The following is a 16,676-nucleotide window of genomic DNA, read 5'->3' as shown; positions in this document are numbered from 1 at the left end:
GAGACGGGCGGATCACGAGGTCAGGAGATCGAGACCATCCTGGATAACACGGTGAAACCCCGTCTCTACTAAAAAATACAAAAAACTAGCCGGGCGAGGTGGCGGAAGCCTGTAGTCCCAGCTCCTCAGGAGGCTGAGGCAGGAGAATGGCGTGAACCCGGGAGGCGGAGCTTGCAGTGAGCTGAGATCCGGCCACTGCACTCCAGCCTGGGCGACAGAGCAAGACTCCGTCTCAAAAAAAAAAAGAAAAGAAAAAAAAAGCAAATCCACCTTTAATCACAGACATAATGATTGTTTATGTAGACAATCCTACTGAATCTATAAAAAAAAAACTACTTGAACTAATTAGTGAGATGAGATTGCAGGATACAAAACCAATTTTATTTCTATATATTTAAACATTTATGAAAATATATATTCTTTAATTGACATAATTGTCACATTTGTGGGGTATAATGTGGTATTTAGATACATGTGTACAATGTATAGTGATCAAATTAGGGCAATTAGCATATCCATCATCTCAAACCTTTATCATTTCTTTGTACTCTCTTCTAGCTATTTGAAAAAAATATAATTATTGTTTATTATAGTTATCCTACAGTGCAACAGAACACTAGAACTTCTATCTAGCTGCAACTCTACTCATTAACCAACCTCTCTGTATTCACTACTTTCCCCAGCCTTCGCAGCCTCCAGTAACCACTATTCCAGTCTCTACTTCTACGAGATAAACTTTCAAAAAACTTCATTTTTGTTTAAGTGGTGAAACTCCTTCACCCAGGCAGTTAAGGAGATTAAGTGCAAAAGGTCAAGCACTACTCAATCACCTAAATGGTTATAGTGGCAAATGTTTTTCTGAATTGTTCCTGAAATTTATCCATATGCTTTTTCTCATGAGATGGGGAGCATTTAGGAATAGTTTCTATAGCAGTTATTTTTCCCCATTTCTCTGTTTTACCCTAATAATCCAGTCTTCTCCTATGAAAGTTATATGCAGTGTGAAAAAAACACATTTTTTTCTCATGTAATTTTGGGTAATATATTTTCAGAAGTAATATACAACATATTATTTTCAATTAAGTGATTTGAAAGGTATCACTTTCAAATGTACAACATGTAATTTTTAGTTAAGTGATTTGAAAGGTATCACCACACCATATCTCAAAGTAAAAAGTTCGGCAGGTTTAGTCTCAATTCCATCCAACTGGACACCAAATCCTATGAAGTCTGTCTCTGAAATAGCCTCTACATGTGCCATCATTTTAAAGGCCATTATTCTAGTCTGCTTCTTCAAAAACAGAAATGTTATTATTTGATTCCAATTTAGGTACGATATATGTTATAGAAATTTGTATATACAAACATTTTTACTTTTAAATGATAGTTATGCTGCTTTAGAAACAAAAGCTGCTTAACTTCTCTTCTGCTTTATACAATATCAAATGCACTGATTATCAAAAACTTTATAATTAACTCATAAAGAAACCAAAGATTATTTAAGATACTGGGTAGATTACTTACTAAAATGCCTCAATTATTACCCTCCCTAATTACTAGTGCCTCCTGTCAACGTGATTTTGCTGTTTCCACTGTCCGGAAGTGAAGTCTACTATAGGCCTAGTGACTAACAGAATATAATGGACGTGATGTTGGGCCAGTTCTGAGTCTAAGCTTCAAGAGAGTTCATATGCTTCATTCTTTCTTAGAATCCCACCCAGCCACCACTTGAACAAACCCAGGCTAGCCTTCTGGAGGATGACAGAACATGTGGAATAAGACAAGCCATCCTGCCATGGCCCATCCTAGGCCGCCCAGCCCCTACCTGCTACCATAGATGCATAAATAAGCCTAGATGAAGAAGTAGCCAAATGAGCAACTTGAGTTATTTTGAATTATTCCTTAGTCTGCTTCTACAATATATACAATTAAGATATATTACAATTTTATTAAATTGTCAATAATTTTCTGCATTTTCTATTAACTTATATCCAATGGAATGGTATTCAAAAAAAAAATAATAATGCCAACTGATTCCCATTGTTTGAGGGAGGGCAAATCCATATAAGTAAATGAATTTCAGTCTATTTTTTAAAAGTATTAATTTCAGGTTGGGCATGGTGGCTCATCCCTGTAATCCCAGCACTTGGGGAGGCCGAGGCGGGCAGATCACCTGAGGTCGGGAGTTCGAGACCAGCCTGACCAACATAGAGAAACCCTATCACTACTAAAAATACAAAATTAGCTGGGTGTGATGGCTACAATCCCAGCTACTTGGGAGGCTGAGGCAGGAGAATCGCTTGAACCCAGAAGGTGGAGGTTGTGGTGAGGCAAAATTGTGCCATTGCACTCCAGCCTGAGCAACAAGAGCGAATATTAATTTTCAAGTATGTGAAACTGTAACTATATTAAATTATAGGTATTATAAATACATATCCACTGGGCCTGTACTTACTCGTATATAACATTCACTTGTACTAGAAACAACTAATATTTTTAAGTAGCTTTTTCTTAAAATCAATTAAAACTATCTTCCACAATCCTTCATTTGTCAAGTATGGAAGTATCAAGTTTTAAGGTATATACTATGCCAGGCTCTCTTCAAAATGTTGGGAATAGACTGGGCATGGTGACTCATGTTTGTAATCCTAGCACTTTGAGAGACCGAAGCAGGCAGATCACTTGAGGCCAGGAGTTCAAGACAAGGCTGGCCAACATGGCAAATCCCTGTCCTTACTAAAAAAATAGAAAAATTAGCCAGGTATGGTGGTGCACAGCTGTAATCCCAGCTACTCGGGAGGCTGAGGCACAAGAATCGCTTGAGCCTGGGAGGTGAAGGTTACAGTGAGCTGAGATGGCACCACTGCACTCCGGCGTGGGCGACAGACTGAGACTCTAAAAAAAAAAAAAAAAATGGGGAATATAGTGGAGAACAAGAAAGTGCAGATGTCTGTGGTCTACTTTATATTCCACTAGATCTTCGTTAACACTGCTAAATTTCTAAGTAAAATCTTGTGAAATTTCAACTATTAAATGCATTTAAAGGTTGAATTACAATTTTAAGGCTAAAACACCTACTGCATTATCCTATGCAAGCACATGAAAATAAGTAATTATGAGTACTGGTTAAGAAAAAAAGCCTCCTGGAATTACTTCCCAATTATTATGATATACAACACATTTAATTACCCCAAAAGCATACATAAATGATGTAGAATGTATGTTAAAGAAAATATAATGATGTAACATGAGGGTTTACTGCTCACAATACTCAGGAGATTGTCTATAAATAATTTTTTTTCAGAGCTTAGGTGCTCAAACTCTTAAACATTTTAGAACATCCCCCAAAACTGCCATAATTCTTAACTGTAAGTCATTTCATTTTAAACATTCATCATTTTTGTAGTTTCTGTGGCTTCAGACCTAGCATACATTAAAGGAAATGACTGCTTTAAACTAGCTTTCTAACTGGATAGTTCTCAAGGGTAAAACATGAAGACATTATCTTGTAGCTCTAATAGCTCATTAGCATTGCAGCTAACCTGCTACACGTACAGAAAAGACAGAAAGGAGATTCCAAATAATGAAATAATTCACTAAAGTGAATGGGAGGGATGACAGAAATCAGACAGATAAACAAACCATCAGTTCTGATAGCAGTTCTTTAAAGGACTGGGACTGAGGAGGGGCAGAAATGTGGCATCAGTGAATCTGTAAGGTTCTAGATCTTAAATTCTATGTAGTGGACACAAAGCTAATTGTTTCATTAATCTAAATTTCTGTAGGCCTAAATTTAATAATTTAAAATAGACTCACCGATCAATTACAATTTCTTTCTGCCTTAGAAGTCCTTCTTTTATTTTCAGCATTGATTCCCACTTACTGAAATCCTGATAGCCAGAAGGTGAATAACTTTGACGAGATGATCCAGTCAAAACCTGCACAAACATGTTTACACAATTAGTATACTAAAAGTATTTAAAGAAAATATTTATATACCATCTAATATGTTCCCAAAGATTTACATTAAAAAAGAGAATTTCCTCTTTGATTTTTTAATACTCTCAGAATTCACACTATGAACACAACATAACTTGGACAATTTCAAGGAAGTTCTAAAGGAAAGGTACAAGTCTAATGAAGAATTAATGACAAAAGAACGTTTATCCTGGCCAATTATAAAACTATATAAGATCTTGGCCAGGCGCCGGGGCTCACGTCTGTAATCCCAACACTTTGGGAGGCCGAGGCGGGTGGATCACGAGGTCAGGAGATGGAGACCATCCTGGCTAACACGGTGAAACCCCTTCTCTACTAAAAATACAAAAGTTAGCCGGGCATGGTGGTGGGCACCTGTAGTCCCAGCTACTCGGGAGGCCGAGGCAGGAGAATGGCTTGAACCCAGGAGACAGACCTTGCAGTGAGCCGAGATTGCACCACTGCACTCCAGCCTGGCCGACACAGCAAGACTCTGTCTAAACAAACAAACAAAAAAAACAAAACAAAACCATGTAAGATCTTATTCCCATTACCTTGTGGAAGTGGAAGTGGAAGTTTTCTGGAAAGGAGATTAATCATTAAAGGAATTATACAATGAAGGAATGTGCCATGGCTTAACTAGACAAACATTAGCAGGAGACTTTCCACAAGAAAATAAAAGCAGTATCTGTAGTATTCAGACTTCAAGTTGACATGCATCACATCATCATTTATTTACATTAAAATTTCAAAACCACAAATATTTTCACGAAGTAGTGAGACAACCAAATGCCTAGGCAGATAAAAAGGGTTCCTTGGACAATCTCTGACCCACCCCACAGGTGTCCACATCAGATGCTTCTGTGCAGATGAGGAAACCTGCCCAGGTCTTGTGTGGGCATGCCCATAGTGGACTGGTGCCCAACATGCGCACTAGGGGAAATGGGTGGAGCCACGGGGAATTCCTGCCTTATGCAGGGGAGGAGCCTGCTCTCTTCAGCTCACCTAGTGACCTGGAAATCAATCTGTGAGGTGGAGGGCCTGTTAGCAGGACTCTGTCTTGCTTTGATGACTGTTTGTTTGTTTGCTTGTTTGTTTTTTCCTTTTCATCAATAAATTCCTCTCCAATCACCCTGCAAAGTGTCTGCATGCCTAATCCTCCCTGGTCATGTGACAAGAACCTAATTTTTTTCTACAACAGTAGTAAGTATATCCATATAAAATGGAAAATATAGAAAATATAACCATCTATTAAGTAGATAATTTGGATGAAATATATCACTTAGAAAAAATTGCTTAGAATGTAAGAAAGGTTTCAGATATTTAAATAAATCAACGGTAAAAACTAACACGGCAGATATCCTTATATTTCTTCCATTGAAAAAGCAGCATTTAAAAAATATTGGTGTTATAAGTTCTACTGTATTCCTTAAAAAGATAAGTTCAAGTCCTAACCCCTTGTAACTTCAGAAAGTGATCTTATTTGGAAATAGGGTCTTTGCAGATGAGTCAAGCTAAGATGAGCTCCTTAAGATGAGGCCTAATTCAGTGTTTGGTGTCCCTAAAGAAAGGGGAAATTTTGGACCTATGTACACAAGGAAGACTATGTGAAGAGACACAGAGACAATGCCATGTGAATATGAAAGTAGAGATTGGAATGACACATCTACAAGACAAGGAAAGCCAAAGACCAAAAACTAGGAGAGAGGCATGGGACAGATTCTGCTTCACAGTCATCCAAAGGAACCAACTGCCAACACCTTGATTTCTAACTTCCAACTTCCAGAACTATGAGACAATTTCTTGTGTAAGCTAGCTCATTTGTGATACTTTGTTATGTCATCTCTAGGAACCTAGTATAACTGGTAAATCATATAGGAACACAAGTTCTTTGGCAAGCCAAAAGATGTTGTATAAACACCACAAAGCAACTTCAAGAGAATTCAAAAGTGTGGTGATATTTTTATCCTTTACTTTCCAAAAATGCTATTAATAAGACCTTCAAAATAAACCACTAATTGCATGACATCAATCAGTCACAGATTAACTCTTTGAGATGACTGTTAAGTAATATTGGGATGGGATGTTTCATGTAGGAGACAGAATAGGATGAACAGACCAAGGATAGAGATCAGTTGGTAAGAAGGTACATACTTTGTCAGATGGGAAGATATTTCAAATGTGACACATAGTGTTATAGCGCAGGTTAGACATCTGCCTCTAAATTTCATTCTTTCCCTTGTCTAATATACAATAAGGGCTGATATTCAGCCAGTATGCATCAGTACAGATAATGTTAGTTGTCAGAATACTGAAGTAGTTTCACTGTGGTTGGTAATTAACTGCTGTTTACACCACTGTGCGGACTGTCTCTTTCACTGCCCAGGCCACTCTCCAGAACACCCCATGATCCAACAAATAAAACAGTTGCTCCCCAGCACAACAAGGGACCTTCAGGACCCCGCTCCATCCATAAATAGGCATACTTTCTGATTAGCTAGTTCGTGTACAAGTCAGTCCCGCAAAATCTTCCCAATTAAATAAACACTACCTACAACCGTATTTACAGTTAGTTGGCAGAGCTAAGATTCAAACCCAGGCAGCCCAACAAAGGAGCACCTGATCTTAAGCACCACATCGTTCCACTGCTTCTACTGTTGAGACAGGTTTGCAGCAGAACTGGCTTCACAAATCACAAAGACCCGGCTTATAAAATAGGAAGGGGTAAAAAAGCTGGCCGAAACCTGCCAAAACCAAGATGGCCATCGAAGCGACCTCCGGTCATCTTTACTTCTCATTATATGCTAATCATAATACATTAGAATACTAAAGTAAACTCCCACCAATACCATAACATAGTTTACAAAGGCCATGGCAAAATCCTTAAGTCACCCTATATGGTCTGAAAGGTGAAGGAGAATGTTGGGAATTCCTTGCCACTTTCCTGGAAAATTCATGAATAATCCACCTCTTGTTTAGCATATGATCAAGAAACAGTCATAAAGATAGCCAACCAGCAACCCATGGGGCTGCTCTGCTTATGGCACAGCCACTCTTCCTTTCTTTTTTTTTTTTTTTTGAAACGGAGTCTCACTCTTGTTGCCCAGGCTGGAGTGCAATGGCGCGATCTCCCCTCACAGCAACCTCTGCCTCCCGGGTTCAAGCAATTCTCCTGCCTCAGCCTCCTGAGTAGCTGGGATTACAGGCATGCAGCACCATGCCCAGCTAATTTTGTATTTTTAGTAGAGATAGGGGTTTCTCCATGTTGGTCAGGCTGGTCTTAAACTCCCGACCTCGGGTGATCTGCCGATTCGGCCTCCAAAGTGCTGGGATTACAGGCATGAGCCACCGCGCCGGGTCTACTTTCTTAATAAACTTGCTTTACCTGTACTGTTGGCTCGCTGTTGAATTCCTTCTTGCACAAAGCCAAGAACCCATGTGGCCTCCCAGGCTGAACCCGTTTTGGGGTTTTCCCTGTGGCACTATGGCCTAATTAGGTATTCCAAATTTCATCAGAAGGACTAGAAAACTGTTTTGAAAGTAATTGTTCTTAGACTGTGAGAAAAAATTTAACACTATAAACAATATTATTAACAGAAACTCTCTACTTAATGAAACTCCGATTACCTACTGATTATCAATTTAATGAGTAAGTCATTTGATAAAATCTCTTTTGTCAAACTGTGGCTCAAACAGGAAATTTAATAAAGCTAGTAAAAGCTAAACAAAAGAGCATTATCACTAATTCCAAAACTCAAAGTAGGATTTGGAAATGCTTAAAATGATGTGGTGAATTATTAAATGTGCTATAATTTATAATACTAATATTTCATTTACTTGGAGATTAAAAATAAATATTTTTTTATTTACCTACTGGGTTATACATTATTTAAATCCTAGTAACAGTTGGCATGTACATTAGGTATTGGTTTATGTATATTATATTATTTTGTATATTATTAATATGCCTAACAAAAATCTTTTAAGCTAGATTAAGGACTTACGGTCTCCTCTTTCAAAGATCTAAAATAGGTAGATTCTCTATTTCCAATGACCACACATCAGCAGTGATCTATACCATATTATGTGAAGCTATGTTTCACCTTATACATCTTGTGTCTATTTCAGTAAGACAAGTACTTAGGCAACAGATGATGATCTTCTCAAGAAGACATTAAAACTACTTTACTCTTCACAAGTCATCTGCTAAAAAATTTTTCCCATGGCTGACAATTACCTTAAGAAGGTGGCTTTTCTTTCTTTTCTTTTTTCTTTTTTTTTTTTTTTACCATTTCTTGGCATCAAGAAAAAAGATTAAACAGAAGGAACAACTCTGCATAAAGAGAAATGGCAACTGATGACACTATTTGCGTTTATAGCACTTTGAACCACTGGCAGGATGGACTGCTAAAGTACTTGCCAAATACTTCCATAAATATACACAAAACAAAATATGAGAATGTATTATTCTGTGTTGTAACTCCCTTGATCTAAACCCTTTAGAAATAAACAAAAATTGAGCTCTGAAACTGGGAAAACAGGAATAAAGAAAAAGGATTCCTTTCCCTGTACGTAATTAAGAAGATGCAATATATTTAAAAATTACCAAACCAGCAGCAGTCTAGCTTATGATAGTCTTCCTTACTAAACTTACACCCTGATTCATAAAATAGTTAAAAGAGAGAACAAAACCTGACATCCTACCAAATGCTGTAGGTTGACTTAAAAGTAATTTTTTAAAGCCATGTGTATCTACCTGCCTCTAAACACGACAGTTACGGACACATTTTACCTTCTGAGGAGAATGGCTTTTATAATGAAGCCAGCATCTATACTATATTAAATGAAATTACAGAATGGAATTTGAAGTACCTAGTAAAATTCAAGAATAAAAAAATCATATTGTGAAGTCTCAAACAGCAAGGCAACTATACCTTTATGATTCTGCATTCTCTATAAACAACTGATACGCTACTAAAGGCACACAGAAAAGGAACAATTACTGAAAATGTACTTTCATTATAATTGACAGTTTAGGTAACAGTTTTGAGAGAGCTAAAAGAAAATCTGATAGAAATAACACAGAATCATTTTGCACTACATGTGGAAATGAATCAGGTATCTGCCCTGGAACCATATGTCTTTTAAAAGACCTAAACAAAGGTGGAATAGTGGTAAGAGAATTAGATATGTTCAAATCGGTTCTTCCCCACATTTCCACATTACAATCCTACAGAGAGAAGTTATTCAAAAACTGTCAATTTAATGTGTCTGCAAATGTTAAAGGTTTTCTGCCTTTATAAGACAAAATTATCTTCTCTTAATTACACATTTGATGAGTGTTTTTATATGTATCACATAGGCTAACAACTTATAAAATCCAGGCGCAGTGGCTCATGCCTGTAACCCCAGCACTTTGGGAGGCTGAGGTGGGTGGATCACAAGGTCAGGAGATCGAGACCATCCTGGCTAACACTGTGAAACCTCATCTGTACTAAAAATACAAAAAAAATTAGCTGGGCATTGTGGCAGGCATCTGTAGTCCCAGCCACTCAGGAGGCTGAGGCAGGAGAATGGCGTGAACCCGGGAGGCAGAGCTTGCAGTGAGGCAAGATTGTGCCACTGCACTCCAGCCTGGGCGACAGAGCAAGACTCCATCTAAAAAAAAAAAAAGAAAGAAAGAAGAAAAAGAACTAAAACCCTCTACAATTAATTGGCAATACTAGATGGCATCTGGCAGATGTTCAGTACCATGTCCCTTGTCACTGCACTCCAGCCTGGGCAACAGAGTGAGACTCTTGTCTCCAAAAAAAAAAAAAAATTCTTACTAATATCAATCATCTATTAAGTTTCAAGTATTATGCCCAAAAGCAGTGAGGGGAAAAAGCCCTTACCCTCTGACTGTGATGCCATGGCAACTTTGAGTATACATAAATATCTACTTTTAAAGTTCTAGATAGCACTGTCTTAGCTTTGGCACATTAATATGTGGAAAGGAGGAAAGTCAAACGCAATTGCCTTAAAACCTTCACATTAAAAGTTATTGAAAATGAAGCCCAATATAAATGTTAATGTTTTCTTTTGTTTTATTATAGATCAGGAGCTACTGTGGCTTGCAAACTATGTTCTTGCACAATACTGGTTAACATGAAAAAATAGATGCAGAGTGACAGTATCATTCTTGGATATAATAAAATCCAGGCCAAAAAAATCCTTAAATAAAAACAAAGTTTCATAAAACTTAATAAGGTAAGAGATAAAATTTACCACAAAGATAAAATAATCACAAATGTTTACACATTTAATAGTATATCTCATATGAGAAAAAAACTATTAAGAATGGAGACATAAATAAATCCACAGTCATATTGCCAACTTTAGTACACCTCTAAGAGACCATGTAGAGCGGGCATCCAGTTCACTGTCTGTTTTTTCACAGCCTGCAAACTTAAACCTAAATTAATATTTTCAAATGGTTGAAAAAAATCAAAAGAAAAATATTTTGTGATACATATAAAAACCCTCAACAAACTAGGCATTGAAGGAACATACTTAAAAATAATAAGAGCCATCTATGAAAAAAAAAATACAGTCAAGATCATACTGAATGGGCAAAAGTTGGAAGTATTCCCCTTGAAATCCAGAGCAAGACAAGGATGCTTCTCACACCACTTCTATTCAACATATTACTGGAAGTCATAGCCAAAGCAATCAGGCAAGAGAAAGAAATATAAGGCATACAAATAGGAAGAGAGAAGTCAAACTATTTCTATTTGCAGACTATATGATTCTATACCTAGAGAACTCCATAGTTTCTCCAAAAGTTCTTTGATCTGATAAACTTCAGCAAACTCTCAGGATACAAAATCAGTGAACAATAATCAGTAGCATTTGTATATGCCAACAACATCCAATTCAAGAACACAATCCCATTGACAATAGCCACAAAAAAAGAATAAAATACCTAAGCATACAACTAACTAGGGAGGTGAAAGATCTCTACAACAAGAATTACAAAACACTGCTGAAAGAAATGAGATGATTCCCAAAAAAAAAAAAAAAAAAAAAAAAACACGGAAAACACCCCATGCTCATGGATAAGAAAAATCAATATTGTTAAAATGTCCATACTGCCAAAAGCAATTTACAGTTTCAATGTTATTCCTATCAAACTACCAATGACATTCCTTACAGAATTAGAAAAAACTTTTAAAATTCATATGGATCCAAAAAACAGCCTGAATAGTTTAGGCAACTCTAAGCAAAGAGAACAAAGTTGGAGGTATCAGGTTACCCAACTTCAGACTATGCAACAAAGCTACAGTAACCAAAGCAGCATGGTACTGGTACAGAAACACACAGACCAATGAAACAAAATAGCTCAGAAATAATACCATTCACCTACAACCATCTGATTTTCATCAAGGTCAACAAAAACAAGTAAAAGAGAAAGGAAAGAACTCCCTGTTCAATAAACAATGCTGGAATAACTGGCTAGCCATACACAGAAGGCTGAAATTGCACCCCTTCCTTATACCATACACAAAAAATCAACTCAAGATGAATTAAAGACTTAAATATGAAACCTAAAACTATAAAAACCCTGGAGAATAACCTAGGAAATATCATTGTGGACATAGGCCTTGGCAAAGATTTCATGAAGCAATCGCAACAAAACCAAGTTGACAAATGGGACCTAATTAAACAAAAGAGCTTCTGCACAGCAAAAGAAACTATCAACAGAATAAACAAACACCCTACAGAATGGCAGAAGATATTTGCAAACTATGTATCCAGTAAAGGTCTAATATCCACGATCTATAAGGAACTTAAACAAATTCACAAGCAAAAAACAACCCCATTAAAAAGAAGTAAAAAGACACGAACAGACACATCTCAAAAGACGACATACACGTGGCCGACAAGCATACGAAAAAACACTCAACATCACTAATCATTAGAGAAATGCAAATCAAAACCATGAGATACGATCTCACACCAGTCACAGAATGGTTGTTACTAAAAAGAAAAAAAATATCAGATGTTGGCAAGGTTGCAGAGAAAAGGGAACACTTAAACAGTGTTGGCAGGATAAATTAGTTCAGTTACTGTGAAAAGCAGTTTGATTATTTCCCAAAAACTCAAAGCAGAATTACCATTTGACCTGGCAATCCCATTACTGGGTATATATCCAAAAGAATATAAATCATTCTACCAGAGACACATGCACACACATGTTCATCGCAGCACTATTCACAATAGCAAAGACATGGAATCAACCTAAATGCCCATCAACACCAGACTGGATAAAGAAAATGTGGTACATATATACTATGGAATACTACACAGCCATAAAAGAATAATATCATGTCCTTTGAAGCAACATGGATGGAGTTGGAGGCCATTATCCTAAGAGAACTAACATAGGAACAGAAAACAAAATACCATGTTGTCACTTATAAGTGGGAGCTAAACATTGAATACACGTGGATACAAAGAAAGGAACAACAGGTACCAGGGCCTACTTGAGCGGGGCAGGTGGAAGGATGGTGAGGGTCAAAAAAAACTACCTATTAGGTGCTATGTTTGCTACCTGGATGACAAATCATTTGTACACTAAACCCCAGTGACATGCAATTTAACCATGTAACAAACCTGGATATGTACTCCTGAACCCGAAAATAAACGTTAGAATAAAAAAGTTTGAGGGCAAAAAGTAAATAAAACTGTAATGTGTTTTATACCATGACAATAAATCTAAAGATTCAGATGAAATGGATCACTTTCTAAGAAAATATCAATTACCAAAATTAACTCTTGAGATACAGTATCTGAATCATCATAGGAAGGACTGGGGAAAAAATAAGTCTACTCCTAAAATGAAGTACTGATTTTTTGGGTAGTTTCTACCTAAATATAAAGAAAATATAAAACAGTAGAAGATGAAAAATTTTGAGAAAGGAAATAAGGCTGGGCTTGAAAAATAATGAAGCATGTTATAAATTGACAGTATTTAAAACATTAATAAATTTTAAAACAAATACAGAATTCAAATTAATACAATACTATCATTTTGGGAGAGCACTGAGATTAAACAACACAATTCTAAATAATATACAGGTTTAACTGACTGAAAATGAAAATACCAAAATTTGTAGGAAGCAGGTAAAGCAGTACTGAGAGGGAAATTTACAGCACTAAGTAGTTATATTTAAAAAGGGAAAAAGCTCTCAGTCTAAGCTTCCATCTTTAGAAACTAGAAAATAAGCCCAAAGCAAGCAGATGGAAGACAAGAAGGCTGAGAACAGAAATCAATAGAGTTTAAAACAGAAAAATCTATGTGGAAAGATAAGCTAGTTGATTGAGACAATTAATAAAATTTATAAACCACTACCTAGACTGAGAAAGAAAAAAAGAAGAGGCAAGTTATTAGGGAGTGAAATAGAGATCACTACAGACCATCAGATATTAAAAAGATAAGGTAATTACTAGGAACAACTCTTACACACACAAATTCAATAACTTGAATTAGACCAACTTCTTAAAAAACACAAACTTACCTAAACTCATCCAATATGAAATAATCTGAATGTCCTATAAACTATTAGAGTAACTGAATTCACAATTTAAAAAAAAAAAAAAGCTCCCAAAAAAGAAATCTCTAGGTCCAAATTGTTACACTGTAGGATTCTACCAAATGTTTAAAGAATTAACACCAATCCTCCGCAAGCTCAGGGGGGGAAAAATGAATTATTTCCCAACTCATTTTATTGAGGTCAACACTGCTCTGATCACAAAACCAGACAAGACAGTAGGAAAAAAGAAAATGACAAACCAACATCCATCATGAACACAGATACAAAAAACTTTAACAAAATCAAACCAAATCCACTCCAGACACAGAGATATAGATAGATACTACGTTTGGCATAAGGTTTTCCCAGGAATGCAAGTTCACTTTAGCATTTAAAAATCAGTGCAAGCTGGGCGCAGTGGTTCACTCACACCTGTAATCCCACCACTTTGGGAGGCTGAGGCAGGTGGATCTCTTGAGGCCAGGAGCTCAAGACCAACCTGGCCAACATGGTGAAACCCTGTCTCTACTAAAAATTCAAAAATTAGCCAGGCATGGTGGCTCATGCCTGTAATCGCAGCTACTTGGGAGGCTGAGGCAGGAGAACTGCTTGAACCCAGGAGGTGGAGGTTACAGTGAGCTGAGATCTGAGATCGCACCATTGCACTCCAGCCTGGACAACAGAGTCAGACTCCATCTCAAAAAAAAAGAAAAAAAAAAAATCAATGCAACATACCACATTAATAGAGCAATTAAAAACCTACTAGAACCAATAAGTGACTTTAACAAGATTATACAATTCAGGGTCAATTTTTTTAAAAAACCAATTGTATTTCTGTATATTAACAACAAAAGCGCAATTAAAAATATAATATCATTTACATCAAAAACATTAAAAGCTTAGAAATAAAAATGTAATAAATTATGTGTAAGATCTGTACACTGAAAACTATAAAATATCACTAAAAAATTGTCCAGGCATGGTGGCTCAAGCCTGTAATCCCAGCACTTTGGGAGGCCGAGGTGGGTGGATCACCTGAGGTCTGGAGTTCGAGACCAGCCTGGCAAACACAGCGAAACCCTGTCTCTACCGAAAATACAGAAATTAGCTGGGCGTGGTGGCACATGCTTGTAATCCCAGCTACTCAGGAGGCTGAGGCAGGAGAATCACTTGAACCCAGGTGGCAGAGGTTGTATTATTGACATAAAGATAGACAGACCAATGAAACAGAATAAAGATTCACAAATCTAATGATGCATATAGTAAACTAATTTTCAACAAAGGGGAAAGGTAATTAAATGGGAAATTGAATTTAGTATTTATAAATGCCAAATAAAGGCCGGGTGCAGTAAGTCACGCCTGTAATCCCGGCATTTTGAGAGGCCTAGGCAAGTGGATCACTTGAGGTCAGGAGTTTGAGACCAGCCTGGCCAACATGGTGAAACCCTACCTCTACTAAAAGTATAAAAATTAGCCAGGTGTGGTGGTACGCACCTGTAATCCCAGCTACTTGGGAGGCTGAGGCACAAGAATGGCTTGAACCTGGGAGGCAGGAAGTTGCAGTGAGCAACTGCAGTTACAGTTGAGCCACTGCATTCCAGCCTGCATGACAGTAACCTCTTTTCTCTAAATAAATAAATAAATATAAATCAAATAAAAATAAAAACATGTCCACATAGAACCATAGTCAAATGTTTACTCATAATCATCCAAAACAAAAAACAACCCATGTGTCCATAGGATAAATAGATAAAAACTGTGCTACATCCATAAAACGCAGTGCTATTCAGCACACATACAAATTTATAACATGCAAACTTGAAGAACCGCAGAGGTTGTATTCCAGTCAAGTGTGGTAGCACTGGACTATCTAAAAAAAAAAAAAAAAAAAAAAACTATTAAAGGGAGCTATCTTGAGGAGAGAGAACATGCTTTTACTTTCTATCAATTGGGATTTATCTGAATTTTCTTACCATTTACATATTATTTTTTTATTTTCTATCTCTGCAGTTATGGGTCACTAATGTTTTCTTCTTTCATATGTTAAAAATACCATGAATCTCAACAGCAGCATGAAAAGTGAAAGAAGCCACACTCAAAGGCTATAAACTATCTGATTCTACAAATAGGACTTCTGCAAAAGACAAAACAATAGGAATCAGAGCAGTGGTTGCCAAGTGGGGTGAGGACTCAACAACAAAGGGGCAAAAAGTAGCTTTCTGGAGTGATGGAAATGTCATACACTTCTCTTGTAGTAAAATGATCCCCATATAATCGCAGTTTCGCTTTCTCTGGTTTCAGTTACCCACAGTCAACTGTTGCTTGGAAATATTAATAAGGGAAAATTCTAGAAATAAAGAATTCACAAGTTATAAATTGTACTCCATTCTAAGTAGCGTGATTAAATCCCACACCATCTCACCCAGGAGGTGAATCATCCATTTCACCAGCTCATCCACACTGTATATGCTATCCACCCATTGGCATGTAGTGCCATCTTGGTTATCAGACCAACTCTCAGTATTGCAGTATTTGTGTTCCAGTAATCTTTATTTTACTTAATAATGGCCCCAAAGTGCAAGAGTAGTGATGCTCTCATATTGTTATAATTATTCTATTTTATTATTAGCTATTGTTAATTTCTTACTATGCCTAAATTAAATCTTATGGGTATAAGAAAGGACTACTGTATACGTTCTTCAAAACTCAAATTATAGCATTTTATGTAAATGTAATCTTTAAAATCTTAAAAGCTGCATGTAAATTATACTTCAATTATCATATTAAAATTTGATTTTTCTAAAATTGCAGGTAAATGTTTACATATATCCCACTCAACAACACTAGAAGCAAAAAGAACTTGTCATAATAAAATTGAAACAACCCAAATGTCTGTTAACAAAGGAATAGATCATTAATGGTGGTAGAAGTATACACTAGAATACTATACAGCAATAAAACTACTGTCATACTAAACAACATAGATAAAATTCAGAGACATTATGCTAAACAAAAGAATGCTAGCACAGGCCATAATAATCAATGATGGTAAGTCAGAACACTAGAAATGGGTAGGATATAAGGTGTCACCATATAAGCTCTGAAGAGTCACAAGCTAAACCT

The 16,676-nt window shown here is 36.6% G+C and overlaps 1 protein-coding gene and 1 long non-coding RNA gene across 8 annotated transcripts in view; one reads left to right on the top strand and one right to left on the bottom strand.

Annotated features, from left to right (window-relative positions):
- The window catches only part of CEP85L (centrosomal protein 85L), a 248,283-nt gene that overhangs the window by 57,457 nt on the left and 174,150 nt on the right, over positions 1-16,676 (bottom strand). For all 7 annotated transcript variants that reach the window (XM_017895947.1, XM_017895948.1, XM_017895949.1 and 4 more), the window contains one exon: positions 3,817-3,938. In XM_017895947.1, coding sequence (XP_017751436.1) covers positions 3,817-3,938 — 122 coding nt within the window. The remainder of the gene's footprint in view (positions 1-3,816; positions 3,939-16,676) is intronic.
- The window catches only part of LOC108544715 (uncharacterized), a 70,166-nt gene that overhangs the window by 52,884 nt on the left and 606 nt on the right, over positions 1-16,676 (top strand). The window lies entirely within an intron of this gene.

This window comes from Rhinopithecus bieti, unplaced genomic scaffold (genome assembly GCF_001698545.2).
Source record: "Rhinopithecus bieti isolate Rb0 unplaced genomic scaffold, ASM169854v2 scaffold_27321, whole genome shotgun sequence".
Lineage (NCBI taxonomy): Eukaryota > Metazoa > Chordata > Mammalia > Primates > Cercopithecidae > Rhinopithecus > Rhinopithecus bieti.
Note: the sequence above shows the minus strand (reverse complement) of the source record. Positions and strands in the feature narration are given on the sequence as shown.